Here is a 17,132-nt window from a genome sequence, read left to right on the forward strand (position 1 = left end):
CCTGAACCGCAAGAAGAACCAAGGAAATGAGAGAGCAAGAGAGAAACGACAGAAGGGAGAGAGATTATTGGAAGAATTAGCAGAATGTTTGCAAAGTGAAAAGAAAGAAGAAAAGAAAGAAAGAAGCTGGGCAGCTACTGAGAGAAGAAGAGATTCATTTCAGTGGAACAAAACAGCAATTATTCCGTTGTTATGCTGTTGACAGTTTTCATAGGCAGTCATGTGTAGATGCATAATGTGCCGAAGAAGGCAGCGCAAAAGAGAGCGAGAGGGAGTGTTTCTGGCATTGATGAACTCTCCCCGTGTTCATGCACGCTTGCGGAGTGTGAAGGACCGACCACGGTGTTGATTTGGTGAAAATGAGCCAAAATGCTTCAAGACATCCCTGCTTGATACAGCAGCACATCTGCTCAGCGATCACGAAGCCTGCTGAAATCATTCCTTTAGTCTGCTCTCTTAGACACTATCATTAATATCTTTTGTCTGAGATGAAAACCCCACAGATTACAGGCTACTACTAACTAACTAGTCATTCAGCAGACGCTTTTATTTAAAGTGACAGAGCACTTATTACAGGTTCAATCCCGCTCATAATGTATGCATTAACCTTTAGACCTGCTTCTCTTACATGAAGTACTCAAGTGGATATGCTTTAGTTCTTTAATACGTACCGCGGTACATCATAAAACTACTTTAAAGAAAACCATGGTACAGTTACAAAAAGTACTACGTTTTAGACGTTTATCGCTCACACAGCAGTCGAATTCATTTGAAAGTTCAGTATATAGTTGCAAACACATTTTGGTTATTTACAGCAATCTAGCATGCTGCAGATTTACATGTGTGGTTTCACTAACTTACTGAAACACAAATATGAGCTAAGTGTCATCTAAAGGTTTAAATTCAGTCATCCGTCTGTTTTGTGGTCTAAGCGCGACTCAAATGCTTCTCTCTTTACTCTGGTATAAATAAAAGCTGTCGCCGGGTAATTAAAATATCTTCATCGAGTCAACTGTGACAAGATTTTGCAGATTTGGACATTGTCATCTTTTATATTTACTAGTCATTGCCGCTATGGTTTTAGACAATCGTCACAAATAGAATAAGTGCTTGACTTTGAAGTATTCACGCCTTTTTGTAAACTGCTGTGTGAACAGGATATTTCGAGACTCACACCTATAAATAAATGTGGCTGACAATCCCAAACACTGACAGTGTGAATGCACAGTGATGCACTGATATTTCACGAATGGTTTTGGAAGCTCGAAATCATTGACTGAAGCTGACTTGAACTGAGATGCGTGAACAAAACTAATTTTTACTTAAAGGTCCACTGAAGTGCTTTGAAACACGCACTATTTCGTGCGTTGAGGTCATTTCAAGCTGCTGTGTGAACAAGACATTTCCAGACAAACCAATAACTAAATGTGGTTATTAATCCCATACACTGAGTGTGGACGTATAGTGATGATCAAAATGTTGGAACTGTTGACACGTGAACAAAACTCATTTTCATTTAGCAATGTCTCTTTATTATTTAATGTATGTTTTGATAAATATGCCATGAAAACAAATTATTTATATAAATTCCTTATAGTTATATCAGCCCCCCATTTAAATGTTTATATGACAACAATTTCGTTTTCCCAGCAGGGATGGTTAAAAAAAAAAACAATCAAATAAACAAACAGCCTTAAGCTGGCATTCAGTTTATTTTAGCTGGTTGGCCAGCTGGACTCCCAGATAAGACCAGCCTGACCAGCTAATAAGTGGTCAAAACCCCTCTAAAACCAGACTGCAAACCAGCCATGATCAGCTATGTACAGCCTGAAAGATCAGGCAAAAACCAGCCAACCATCTTAGGCTGGTTTTAGCTGTTTTTGCCCTGTTGCTGAGCCTAAGATGGTTGGCTGTTCTTAGATGATTTAAGCTGGAAGTAGCTGGTTTTAGCTGGTATCCCAGCCTGGTCAAGCTGGTTTTAGGTGTCTAACCACCTAAGGAAGTGACCAAAACCTCTATAAAATCAGCCTGCTGATAAGCTATAACCAGCTAAAACCAGATTAAGCTAGTTTTAGCTGGTGTTTTTTTTTCAGCAGGGATTTGGTACATCACTAACTAGTACTATGGTGTTCTTAAAAGTAGCATGAAGTACCATAAAAATCATAGTACATCAGTTTCAGCACAACAAAATAAACATGGTGTAAAGAAATTGCTAGTAAACTCGGAAATTGCTATTAAAAGAAACCGGAAATACACAACGAATTAAACACTTTTTTTTTTAAGATTTATTTTTCGTGTTCTGCCTTCATTACGATAGGACAGTGTAGAGTAAACAGGAAGCAAAGAGGAAGAGAGAGGAGGGGTGGAATCGGGAAAGGGTAATGCAATGGCGTTCCATGTTGGAGCACTTAAATAAGCATGAAATCTTCAAGTAAAAAGACTGAAATAGTATTCTCTTGTAAAACCTGCTTTGTTTTATTTACAATTCCAAAAAATCTTTTTTTGTGAAGTGTACTAACCTGACAACCCTCTAGCAACCACCACCAACACCCTAGCATCCTATGATCTCCACTGGTAAACTTCTACTAAATATAGAAAAATGTCCAACAACTGCACACATCTCCCATTCAGACAGATCCATTTTTGCATTCTCTCTGAACTAAATGACTCTTTCCTTATAAGGGACCCAACTTTCCTAACTGGAGCTACACGCATCTGCTGCACACGCACCGACAGGTGGAGAGAGTCAAACGCTGACACACCAAAGCTCACGTCTGGCTCAACTTGATTCAGAGCTTTGAAATAACAAGATCTCTTAGGCTTTGATGCCGCCTAATTACTTCCACGAGAAATGCCATTTTATCATGAACGAATGAACCAGAGCTTGAAACAACACTTAGAGCCACAGACAATGTAAGAATGCAAACTATTCCTAATGCAGGAGCCTTACAGAGCAGCCCATCGAGCATGACATACTCAATACAACTCTTCATCTGAGAGGATGGACATGAACTAAAATGCATTCACGATTTTATTAAACGCACATGCACATATAAAAAAGAAAGTCTATATTGCAACTCACTTTTAATTGTGTTTTAAAGACGTAATGCGTTTTTAATCAGTCCTGTGGTGATTTTAAAACGCCTGATGTGGTTTCCACTACAGCAGACAGCAATTTTAACCATTCAGGGTGTGATATTACATCTAAACCACCAAGGGTGATGACCTTTGACATCTTTACCATAACTCTATTTGACAGTCTTCTTGATTGTTTTTTATACTCAAAAATGGATGAAAGAGGCAAAGCTATTTTAAAAGTCTATTTTAAATAAGAATCTCGAAAAATGTAAGATGACTGGGAAATAATGTCCCAATTACCCTGAATGAACCCTAAAGATGACACACACACACTATATACATATAAGATTATATGTATATGATACAGTAGTTTAAAGTAGTTTTAGATGCAACGATGACTGGGAAATAATGTCCCAATTACCCTGAATGAACCCTAAAGATGATATATACACATACATACACACACACACACACACACACACACACACACACACACACACACACACATACATATACATATACATACAAACATATATATATACACATATACATATACATACATATATATATATATATATACATATATATATATATATATATATATATATAGTACAGTAGTTTAAAGTAGTTTAGATGTACAGCATGAACCATCTGTAAGTTTTAACAGACAAGTCAACTCGGCGCAAAAGCTACAAATGCATGTAAGGTGTTTGAGAAATAACAGCTTGCATCCTAAATGACATGCAGTCTTTTGTGTTGTGCTTTCTTTGGTGGGTTAATCTCTGTTAAACTGGTTCACTGTGCGCTCTCAACCGTGCACAAATGCAACAAATACCAAACAACAAACGTAACATCAAACGCTGAATGTATAGCCGTGACGTCACAGCCATATATAAGTCTTACCTTCCGCAGTTCAAAGCGTTCCTTCACTCTCTACCTGCCTCAGAAACACTTGAGCACAGTCTGGTGTCGGTTAATGTGTGTCAAACATGGGAAAAGTCCGGTCCGCTCGCGGCTCCTGTCAGGGCTCTGGTCTGTGCTGTTATTCCCGGAGCATCGAAACTTCCCGGTGAAGCAACCGACAGGACGCGAGACTCGCAGCGCAACACGTGGATGAAATACAGACAGACAGACGCACTGAAACACTGAAGCTGAAAGTCATTTCTCATGGGAATGAAACTAAGGCAGGGAGCGGTGCGGTAACACCTTAAGCAGAGCCACAGCGACACCCCTCGGTCAGAGATCAACACACGTCTGCCAGTTCACTCGTGGGATTAAAAATATCCATCCATTCATCATCTCTTTATTGTACCTATCACTTAAATCATATACTTACCTATCTATGTCTATGTCTATGTATCTGTCTATCTATCTATGGGCGTACAATTTAGTAGTAGGGATGATAGGGACATGTTCCTACCAATATCCAGAGACCACTAAATTGTCCATAGCAATAATTTTGATCAAACAAACAATTAAATATATGTGTATGTAAATGTTAGTCGCATCTGAAATAGGTCATATACCAATTACCTGATACATTTATGTTATGTGTTCATCTGCTTCTCCCACTTGCTCTTTTTACTTTGACTATCACCCTAATAGACTAATAGTCTTCAGATAGTTGTCAGATGCAACAATAATTTCTCAAATATTTATTACAATACTGATACATTAACATACATACATACATTGATTTCCTATTGAACTGTCACCAAATTAACTGCTGGGGCAAAGTATTTAAAATTGAGTGAATTAAGATACAAATTCTATCATAATACCAATCGCTCCGATTGATTAAAACTCGTGACATCGATCATTCGGTTCAAGCGATTCACTAGCAAACACCAGATCAAAAGAGCTATACATTTTCGAATTTCGACATCGCTTGTAATGATTTTAAAAAGCAGATGGGCCTACAATGATGGGCAAAACAGCTTTTTAAAACTCTGAATCAAAACCATTGTGTCGCTAAATGATGCACTTTGAAAGTGCTCCAATCGGATTGCAAGTAGCGAATCATCTGCTTCAGATCAGAACTTCAAAATGCGTGTCGCAAATCATTTGATTTAGATTGGAACTTCGGAGCGTGGATCGTGAATCATTTGTTAGATCTGAACTTTAGAGCTGGTTCGTGAATCTTTTAATCCAGATTGGAAATTCGGCGCGCGATCACAAATCATTTTATTTGGATCGGAAGTTCGGAGCGGGTTTGCGAGTCAATAGATTTAAATCGGAACTTCGTTTTGTGGATCGCAAAGCATTTTATTTAGATCGGAACTTCAGAGGTTTGTGAATCATTTCGCAAATTGAATGATTTGCAATCCACGCTCCAGTCCCGATCTGAAATGGTGGTTCGCGAATCATTATTCAGATCGGAACTTTGGGTTCGTGAATCATTTGATTCAAATAAGGATTTGGGTTGGCAAATCATTTCTCGAATTGAATTATTTGCGATCCGTGCTCCGAAGTCCAGATTGGAAATGATGGTTCGCAAATCATACAATTTAGATCGGAACTTTGGAGCGGGTTCGCAAATCATTTGATTAAAATCAGAACTATAAAATAATGAATCATTTTATTAAGACCAGAACTTCAGATCAGGTTTGTGAATCATTTCGCAAATTGAATGATTCGTGATTTGTGTTCCAGTCCCGATCTGAAATGGTGGTTCGCGAATCATAATTCAGATTGGGACTTCGGGTTCGTGAATCATTCGATTCATATCAGGACTTCAGAGAGGGTTCGTGAATCTTTTGATTCAGATCGGAACTGAATGATTCACGATTTGCACTCCAAAGTCCCGATCTGAAATGGTGGTTTGAATCATTATTCAGATCATGACTATTGATCAGGAATCATTTGAATTAGATCTGAACTTCGGAGTGGGTTTGAGAATCTTTTGATTTAGATCGGAACTTCGAGAGTGAATATTCGTTTATTTCTGATTTCTTTTTTTTTTTAAACGGTACAAAGCATCAAAAGATTTGAAACGATGGTTCGCAAATCATTAGCTTTAGATTGAAACTTAGGAGCGGGTTCGCAAATCATTTGATTCAAATCAGAACTATAAGATCGCAAATAATTTTATTTAGACCGGAACTTCGGATTGGGTTCGTGAATCATTTTGCAAATTGAATGATTCGTGATTCACGTTCCAATCCCGATCTGAAATGGTGGTTCGCGAAACATTATTCAGATCAGGACTTCGGGTTTGCGAATCATTTGATTCAAATCAGGACTTCGGATTTGCAAATTATTTGATTTGGATTGGGACTTTGATGTGGATTCGTGAATCATTTGATTCATATCAGGACTTCAGAGAGGGTTCGTGAATCTTTTGATTCAGATCGGAACTGAATGATTCACGATTTGCGCTCCAAAGTCCCGATCTGAAATGGTGGTTTGAATCATTATTCAGATCATGACTATCGATCGGGAATCATTTGAATTAGATCTGAACTTCGGAGTGGGTTTGAGAATCTTTTGATTTAGATCGGAACTTCGAGAGTGAATCTTCGTTTATTTCTGATTTCTTTTTTTTTTTTAAACGGTACAAAGCATCAAAAGATTTGAAACGATGGTTCGCAAATCATTAGCTTTAGATTGAAACTTAGGAGCGGGTTCGCAAATCATTTGATTCAAATCAGAACTATAAGATCGCAAATAATTTTATTTAGACCGGAACTTCGGATCGGGTTCGTGAATCATTTTGCAAATTGAATGATTCGTGATTCACGTTCCAATCCCGATCTGAAATGGTGGTTCGCAAAAAATTATTCAGATCAGGACTTCGGGTTTGCGAATCATTTGATTCAAATCAGGACTTCGGATTTGCAAATTATTTGATTTGGATTGGGACTTTGATGTGGATTCGTGAATCATTTGATTCATATCAGGACTTCAGAGAGGGTTCGTGAATCTTTTGATTCAGATCGTAACTGAATGATTTGCGATTTGCGTTCCAAAGTCCCGATCTGAAATGGTGGTTTGAATCATTATTTAGATCTAGACTATCGATCAGGAATCATTTGAATTAGATCTGAACTTCGGAGCGGGTTCGCGAATCATTTGATTCAAATCAGAACTATAAGATCACAAATCATTTTATTTAGACTGGAACTTCGGATCGGGTTCGTAAATCATTTCGCAAATTCATATCAGGACTTCAGAGAGGGTTTGTGAATCTTTTGATTCAGATCGGAACTGAATGATTTGCGATTTGCATTCCTAAGTCCAGATCTAAAATGGTTGGTTGATTCATTATTCAGATCTAAACTATCGATCGGTTATCATTTGAATTAGATCTGAACTTCGGAGCGGGTTCGTGACTCTTTTGATTCAGATCGGAGTTCTTCGTTTGTTTCTGATTTATTTTTATTAAACAGTACAAAACATCAAAAGAAATGGAGTACACAAATACAAATCTCTTAAGAAAAAAATAATGGTTTTATTATAGCAAAAGTGTAGTAAACATTTTTGTGTAATTTTTACTTTTTGTTAGTTATTGTCCTATATTCTATTCCAAGTAGTCGAATAAAAAATGTAACTATCTATCTATCTGGTAGACACATGGACAGAAAACCATATAAGTCAACAGTCTGTCCCACTATCTATCCATTTATCTGTCTCTGTCTATCTGTCTGTCTGTATAATAGAAAAAGAAGCTTTCTAAGCCCAAATATAAATATTATTCAATGAGGATTTGAGATTCATTCTTAAATGTATTAGAGTGCAATAGACAGTTTATGTTCAGAGAAAGCACAAAAGCCATCTGAAGCAACTTGGCAATTTCCTTCTGAATACATAAGCTATAAAAGAATGCACATGAATGCAGAAATGTTTTCAAGAGGAAATGTTTTATTAGACTGCAGGGATACATCTTTTAATAATTCAGGCAAATGTGCAAAGGATCCAATATTGAATCAATTACATTGCAATCGCTTTTATCATAGTCATTTAGTGCAAAATAGTTTGTGTTAGCAAAGGTAAAATATTAGTTTAAAATGTCTTACAAATAATCATTGCAATTGAAAATATAATCAATTTGTGGTTCAAGATACAAAATCATCCGTGCATTACCTGTGCAAAATCTCACATTATAAATTTTATTTAAGAAATACAGACATTATGAAATTCAATGTCATATGAATATTGTGGACAGATTTTTCTTCTGAATGGAAATTTCTTTTAAAGCAGTAATTGAATGTTACAATCATCATATGTCTTTCAGTTGACTGACCTTGTAAAGTCAACACAAGACAAGAGAACAAAAGCACTTTCAAATGATACATAAAGGATTGAAATTCTAAGGACACTTTAATGAAACGTCTCAGCTGGAAGAGGTCTCGATAAACTCTAGTGGTCATCACCCTACAACTAACACAAATACACATATCAGACGGCATCACCTTGGGCTAAATCTGAAATGATTTCATCATCCTGTGTCCATGGGCGCTCCTTCAGGCCCTGCACTCAGACCAACAAGAGTCAAGCCCTTGTTTTTCATTTGTAAAATTCATATCAGATCTATCCTCTGGCATTTTGTACAAAATTGGAGCATGAAAGTTTAATTATTAGAAAAACATTATCTCCTCTAATGAACATAATTAAAGATTAAGGTTCAACTGATGTCTGTCTAATGAAGATAAAAGAGAAATTTAATTTGAATGCGAAACCTTCCTTCTAAGGTGCTTCTCATGGAAACTTGTTTCCACCACAGAATAAAAAATAAATGAAATCTGACTTTTATCTTAGAATTATGAATTCATATCTCATACAGTTGAAGTCAAAAGTTTACATACACCTTGCAGAATCTGCAAAATGTTAATTATTTTACCAAAATAAGAGGGATCATACAAAATGCATGTTATTTTTTTATTTAGTACTGACCTGAATAAGTTATTTCACATAAAAGATGTTTACAAATACTCCAAAAGAGAAAATAATAGCTGAATTTATAAAAAATTACCCTGTTCAAAAGTTTATATACACTTGATACTTAATACCTGAATGATCCACAGCTGTTTTTTTGTTTAGTGATAGTTGTTCACGAGTTCCTTGTTTGTCCTGAATAGTCAAACTGCCTGCTGTTCTTCAGAAAAATGCTTCAGATCCCATAAATTCTTCAGTTTTCCAGCATTTTTGTATATTTGAACCCTATTTCCAACAATGACTGTATGATTTTGAGATCCACCTTTTCACACTGAGGACTCACTGAGGGACTCACATGCAACTATTACAGAAGGTTCAAATGCGTACTGATGCTTCAGAAGGAAACATGATGCATTATGAGCCTGGAAGAAGCCATGAAGATCAGAATAAATTTAACTTGTTTTGTCTTTTGTGGAACATGTAAGTATCTCCTGTAGGGCAGTACTAAATGAAAAACAAATATGGTATTTAGGCAAAATAAATGTATACATCCTCATTCTCTTCAAAAGTTTTCACCCCCGGCTTTTAATGCATTGTGTTTCCTTCTAAAGCATCAGTGAGTGTTTGAACCTTCTGTAATAGTTGCATATGAGTCCCTCAGTTGTCCTCAGTGTGAAAAGATGGATCTCAGAATCATACAGTCATTGTTGGAAAAGGTTCAAATACACAGAAATGCTGAAAAAACAAAACAATTTGTTTCTGAAGAACTGTTCAGGACAAACAAGGGACTCACCAAAAACCACAGCTGTGGATCATTCAGGTAACAACACAGTATTAAGAATCAAGTGTATGTAAACTTTTGAACTGGATCATTTTTATAAATTCAATTATTTTTCTCTTGTGGACTGTGTGTAAATGTCTTTTATGTTAATTATCTTATTCAGGTCAGTACTAAACCAAAAACAACATTTTGTATGATTCCTCCTATTTTGGTCAAATAATTAACATTTTGCAGACTCTGCAAGGTGTATGTAAACTTTTGACTCAAACTGTATATCTCACATTTCTGACATTTTTACTCAAAACAGTGGTGCAAACAAGCTTCCATTGCTTCTTGCTGATTGTGTAAAGACTAAAAGCTACATTTTAAAATGAGCAGTTTCTTATTGACCACAATTACTTGCACTTTATAACAGCAAAGACTATTGGGAGATTCCCATATACATGTACACAGCTTTCATGTGCATGCAGATGTGTCTATTGTTCAAATATCTCTTAGATAAAAACAAAAACACTTATCATCTACACTGTGGACAAATTCACCCTTTTTGATTTTTTTGTTAAAACATGGCACGGATTTGCGCTACAGCATTCGTGGCGACTCCTCAGAAGTTTGAAAAATATTTCCACTGAACTGATACAAAACAGCAGAGCCCAAACTCGACTGTCACCCTTTCCCTAAAGACACACGCACAGACGCACATGCTGCCTGGGTCCCACAGATTTCTAGAGAATTCTTCAGAGAACAGCGATAACGAGCAAGAGGAACAGCTTTCATAGGTGCTTTCATCATCGACCGCACCTGGTGGAGATGGCAGCTGTCTCCCACCCCCTCCAAAACACACCCAGTCTTCAGTACTACCCTCACGCACACACACATATACATACATAAACAAACACACACTAACGGCATTGTCTTTTTTTGTACAGCTAACAAAAGCTTTGAAGTGTTCACTGTGCGTTTTCGGTCTAGAGACTACAGATGGAAATCTGATTTCAATTCTGATTCCTCAACGGGTCTGTTAATGGTTCTTTTAATCATTTCAAAGAAAAAAAATGGATAATGATAGGAAAACTATTGTAATGCATTCAACTGACCTCAAAAGCCTGGTGTCAAGTTAAGAATTTCATGTATTATACCATTCTTGGATAAAAACAATAGGTTCTTATGTTCATAGTTACTGCATTTTATCTTTTTAAACAGTAAGATTTTTAATATATTTTAAAGAAGTCTCTTCTGCTCACCAAGCCTGCATTTATTTTATCCAAAGTACAGCAAAAACAGTAACATTTCAAAATATTTGTACTATTTAAAATAACTGTTTTCTATTTGAATATATTTAAAAATGAAATTTATTCCTGTGATCAAAGGTAAATATTACTGTCACATGATCCTTCAGAAATTATTATAATATGCTGATTTGCTGTTCAAGAAACATTCATTATTAGTATCAATATTTAAAACAGTTCTGGAAGAAAAAGCTTTTGTAACATTACACACTATACCATTCAAAAATATGGGGAAGGGTAGAAATGATAACAATGAATACTTAATTAGAAAGGATGCTTTAAATTAGTCAAAAGTGATGATAAATGTAATGATACTAATGAGGTAATGATCCTAAAAATTCAGCTTTGAAATCACTGGAATAAATTACATTTTAAAATATATTCAAATAGAAAACAATTATTTTAAATAGTAATATTTAAAAATTGTACTGTTTTTGCTGTACTTTGGATAAAATAAATGCGGGCTTGGTGAGCAGAAGCGACCTCTTTTAAACCTCCAAAAATAAAGTTTTTCAAACCTTTCGTGCCAATTTCTATGTAAAACGACAGCTACATTATTTCTTGAAATTCTAAATTTTAAATAATATTAATGCAACTTTGTTGCATTCAAATTTTAATTGGCTTCTGCATCTGGTTTGCTACCTAAATTTAACCCTCATGATTTTGGTAAAAATGACCAGTCTACAAAGAATTGCTTATAAATAAATTTCTCGCTATGCTATATTTTCATCAAATATTGGATTTAATCTTATCAACTTGACTTTCAAGCAGCATAGATTTTTTTACGTCCTTTTGTAACTGATTGATTGATCTCTCAGTTTTTATTAAAAAATAATGCTTTTTCAGTCAAAAACTCAGTTGCATAAGTTCAGATCAATGAGGCCTACGATCAGTCAGTTCAAAAAGATACACCAAGTCTGTGCTGATTGATAGAAAACAAGTTGACAATGGTGAAAACATAGCATAACAAGATTTATATAAGCTTTTTTTTTTTCTTAAAGGGCAGTTATTTTTGACCAGGAACATCAAGACGACATTCTGAATTCAGCTCTCAATGACTCACAAGCTTAAAATGTAATCAAAGTCTGTGAAAATGCAAAGGTTATAGCTGTTTTTTTTCAGAGTTTTTAAATCACGGAAATCGACAATTACACACTCAACCTTTGATTGCTGATTCTCATGCAAGCTCATAAAAAATAAGATGCACGTTGATCATCTTGACACAGCAAAGGTGGTTCAAGGTGGCTCTGATGTGCTCATCTGTTATTCATATTTTATAACAGCGTTTCTTCTGAATCATTGGTGGAATGCAAACGTTCTAGAACTGTTAACACATCCTTAAAATGATTCCCGCTCTAGCATTTCTTTTTGATTAAGTTCTTAATTCCCAACCCTATTAGAGACACATTCTCTTGTCAATGCATGCATCTAAACATATGTGGGCAGATGTATGCACACACACCTGGCCTTGAATGCCTCCATCATCTGTCTGCAAATCACTCCATGAGGTCTTTCCCTTTTCCACCAGATACCACATCTCTCTCCTTCTCCTCCCCCTCCTTCTGTTGCTCCCTCTCTCCCTCCATACTGTCGTCCTCCTCCACTTCCCCTGGGTTCGGCAGACTGCTGTCCTCCCCCAGAATGCGGCATAGCTCTACCAGCCGCTGCTGCATCTTGGGAATTCCCGAGAGCTGGGTCTCGAGCCGGAGCTTTTCGTCCTGCAGGGAAATGCGCGTGGAGGCGTCCAGCTTTTCAAAGCGCCAGCCGCCCTCGCCATCAAACTGCAGCAGGTGGGAGTGGTACTTCCTGTCAACAGAGGAAGTTCAGGACAAGGTGTGTAATTTTGACTGATTTTAAAGTAACACAGAGACACTAGTAAATCATTCTCTGGATGAAAGCAAATTGTGCAGTGTCCTAATATGGGCTGTTTCCTCAAACTTTTACAGCACTACGAGCATACTGTACACTTTTAAAAGTTTGTTAAGTATTTAATCGCTAAAAAGTTGACTTATAAGATTAATCCAAGTTTTTACTAAAATAAGAGGGATCATATAAAATGCATGTTATTTTTTGTTTAGTACTGACCTAAATAAGACATTTTACATAAGACATTTACATATAGTCCACAAGAGAAAATAATAACTGAATTTTAAAAAAATGACCCTGTTCAAAAGTTTATATACACTTGATTCTTAATACTGTGTTGTTGCCTGAATGATCCACAGCTGTGTTTTTTTGTTTTTGTTTAGTGATGGTTGTTCATGAGTTCCTTGTTTGCCCTGAACAGTTAAACTGCCTGCTGTTCTTTAGAAAAATCCTTCAGGTCTCACTAATTCTTTGTTTTTTTTTTCAGCATTTTTGTGTATTTGAACCCTTTCCAACAATGACTGAATGATTTTGAGATCCATCTTTTCACACTGAGGACAACTGAAGGGCTCATTTGCAACTATTACAGAAGGTTCAAACACTCACTGATGTTTCAGAAGGAAAAACAATGCATTAGAAGCTTGGGAGTGAAACTTTCTTGATTTGAAGATAAGGGTAAATTTAACTCATTTCGTTTTCTGGGGAACATGTAAGTATCTTCTGTAGCTTCTGAAGGGCAGTACTAAATTAAAAAATACATAATATTTAGAAAATATAAGAAAAATGTACACATCCTTATTCCATTCAAAAGTTTACACCCCTGGTTCCTGGATCTCAAAGTCATACAGTCATTGTTGGAAAGGGTTCAAATACACAAAAATGCTAAAAAAAAAAAAAAAAAAAAAAAGTGCAAGGTGTATGTAAACTTTTGACTTAAACTGTATAGACTAATGTTCAAACGTTTGGGGTCAGTAAGATTTTTCATGTTTCTGACTCTTCTGCTCACCCAGGCTGTATACAGTCAGGTCCATATGTATTTGGACACTGACACAATTTTTATTATTTTAGCTGTTGACCAAAACATATTCAAGTTACAGTTATACAATGAATATGGGCTTAAAGTGCACACTCTGAGCTTTAATTTTTAGGGCAGTCTCATCAAATTGGTAGAAAGGTTAAGGAATTACATCTCTTTAATATGTACCTCCCCCCCCTTTTTCAAGGGACCATAAGTAATTGGACAGTTGACTCAAAAGCTGTTTCATGGACAGTTGTGGGCTATTCCTTCATTTTTTCTACATCAATTAACCAGGTAAAAGGTTTGGAGTTGATTCTAAGTGTGTCATTTGTATTTGGAAGCTGTTGCTCTGAACCCATCATGCAGTCAAAGGAGCTCTGCATGCAAGTAAAACAGACAATTGTTGGCTTCAAAAACAAAAGAAATGCATCAGAGAGATAGCAGGAACATTAAGAGTGGCCAAATCAACAGTTTGGTGAATTCTGAGAAGAAAAAGAACACACTGGTGAGCTCAGCAACATAAAAAGGCCTGGATGTTCACAAAAGACGACAGTATGGTGGATGATTGGATGATCCTCTCCATGGTAATAAAACATTTTACAACATCCAGCCAAGTGAAGAATACTCTCCAGGAGGTAGGCGTGTCACTGTCAAGTCTACAATCGAGAGAAGACTTCACCAGAGCAAAATAGAGAGGGTTTACCACAAGGTGCAAACAAGACCAGATTAGACTTTGTCAAAAAAACATTTAAAAAAGCCAGACCACTTCTGGAAAAGCATTTTTTGGACTGCTGAATTTAAAATCAATGTGTACCAGAATGACAGGAAGAAAAAAGTATGGAGAAGGCTTGGAACAGCTCATGATCCAAAGCCTACAACAACATCATCTGTGAACATGGTGGAGAAGTGTAATGGCATGAGCATGGCTTCCAGTGGCACTGGGTTACCGCTGTTTAGTGATGATGTGACAGAAGACAGAAGCAGCCGGAAGAATTCTGAAATGTATAGGGATATACTGTCTGCCCAGATTCAGTTAAATGGAGCAAAGTTGTATGGGCGGCTCTTCATAGTACAAATGGACGATGACCTAAAACATACAGCAAAAGCAACCCAGGAGTTTTTAAAGGTAAAAAAGTGGAATATTCTGCAATGGCCAAGTCAATCTTCTGATTTCAAATTGATTGAACATGCATTTCACTTGCTGAAGACAAAACTAAAGGCAGAAAGACCCACAAACCAACAACAACTGAAGTCAGCTGCAGTAAAGGCCTGGCAAAGCACCACAAAGGAAGAAACCCAGTCTATGGTGATGTCCATGAGTTCCAAACTTAAGACAGTCATTACCTGCACAGGATTCTCAACAAAATATTAATGATTATTTTTGATTATTTTATGATTATATTTATTTGTCCAATTACTTATGAGCCCCTGAAAATGGGGGGTCTGTGTATAAAAATGGTTGTAATTCCTTAGCATTTTATGTTATATTTTTGTTCAACCCCTTGAATTAAAGCTTAAAGTCTGCACTTCAATTTCATCTTGATTGTATCATTTTTAAAACTATTCTAGTGGCATACAGAGCCGAAATTATGAAAAGTGTGTCAGTGTCCAAATATATATGGACCTGACTGTACATCTGATCAAATATACAGTAAAAACAATTGTGAAATATTATAACAAATTAAGAAAACTGATTTCTATTTGAATACATTTTAAAATGTAATTTATTCCTGTGATGCAAAGCTGGATTTTCGTTAGTCTTCAGCGTCACATGATCCTTTAGAAATCATTCTAATATGATTTAGAATTGGTGCTCAAGAAACTCTTCTTTTTATTATCATGTTGAAAACAGTACTACAATCTTTTTCTGGAAACCACAATTTTTTTTTTTCGGGGTTCTTGATGTATAGGACATTTAAAAAATGCCATTTATTTCAAAACAGAAATCTTTTGTAACATTATAGAAGTCTTTTTAATGTGACCTTGCTGAAGAGAAATCATATTTTCTTTAAAAAAATATTTAAAAGGTATTATGTTATGTGTGTTCATGGATGCAATGTCACGATGATCGCTTAAAAGATGCACTTGCTAACTTCCACACACCCTTTCTCCAAAACCCAAAGGCATGGCATGATTCATCGTGGCTAGTTTTCCGATTGACTAAAAGAGCGTGGGCCACTCCCCTGATTCTTTATTTTGCCTAGTTCGATCACAAAGACAGGTGTTTTCTCTCAGGGCACCTATTTGTAATTTTATGCCATGCATTCAGCACCTTTAACAACCCATTAGTGCAGCTTTGTTGGATAACTAGTCTGTGTGGTCTGGCTTTTTTCTATGTTGTGAATATTAGAGTATGTCTACAAAGTACATCAAACTTCAACTTCAAAAAAGCAAGAAAAATCCTGTTTTCCATCATGTGAACCCTTTAATCTTATGTGTTTATGATTCAGTGCTCAGTTCCTGAACGAACACAAATACACTTTTTCTCCCCTACTAGCAATAAAGGAACTGCTCTTCATTTTCATACGATTGAAAACCCACCAGAGAGAAGGACGGTGTGTAATAGAGAGAAGCGCAATCCCAGCATCCTTTGCAGCTTCAAAGATTTTGCCCTCCACATCAATACTCACAGCACTCGTGCACTCATCCAGGAGGGCGTATTGAGGCCTGTTAGAGATAAACCAGAGATTTATCAGCTTTAAACACACAAGTTGTTGGGGACTTTTAAAACAGACTTAAAAGCAGTAGTCGGCAGTTGAATTGTTTAATTTTTTATATTTTGACAGCGGCTTTTTTTCTTCCCCATTAATAAATATCTCGGCGGTTCTACAATAATCTCCCCTAAAGCAGCTGCTCGCTTCAAATGCAAAGTGAGCTGTATAGATTCCAAAAACACCCACTGAATCCGGTTAAATGCTAATAACGTTCAGTAATTGAATATTTATCACTTCAGTGGCTTTAAGGAAACCATGAGCAGCTTTCTTACATGTATCATAATTTAGCATCTTCAAAGTGTTTTTTTTTTTTTTTCATTTTAGACAGAGAAAGTCATTCTACCAATTATCTTATCTACCAGCAACTGAAAGATTTTCACTGGGAAAATATCCCAGTAATATCCCTGATTCTTAACTGGCATTAACGTGGATTTAAATAGACTAAGTCCAGTATTAAGCATGTTAAAGAAATTTGTCATATTTAATAAAATGTGAGTCAAACAGAACAGACG

At 36.2% G+C, this 17,132-nt stretch overlaps 1 protein-coding gene across 1 annotated transcript in view; it reads right to left on the reverse strand.

Annotated features, from left to right (window-relative positions):
- Positions 1–7,918: 7,918 nt before the first annotated feature.
- LOC141287746 (ATP-binding cassette sub-family D member 1-like) overlaps positions 7,919–17,132 on the reverse strand; it is a 16,156-nt gene continuing 6,942 nt past the window's right edge. Inside the window, exons 2-3 of the mRNA XM_073819879.1 lie at positions 16,448–16,573; positions 7,919–12,828 (exon numbers count right to left, since the gene is read on the reverse strand). Coding sequence (XP_073675980.1) covers positions 12,519–12,828; positions 16,448–16,573 — 436 coding nt within the window. The 3' untranslated portion in view covers positions 7,919–12,518. The remainder of the gene's footprint in view (positions 12,829–16,447; positions 16,574–17,132) is intronic.

Source organism: Garra rufa, chromosome 15, assembly GCF_049309525.1.
Source record: "Garra rufa chromosome 15, GarRuf1.0, whole genome shotgun sequence".
NCBI lineage: Eukaryota > Metazoa > Chordata > Actinopteri > Cypriniformes > Cyprinidae > Garra > Garra rufa.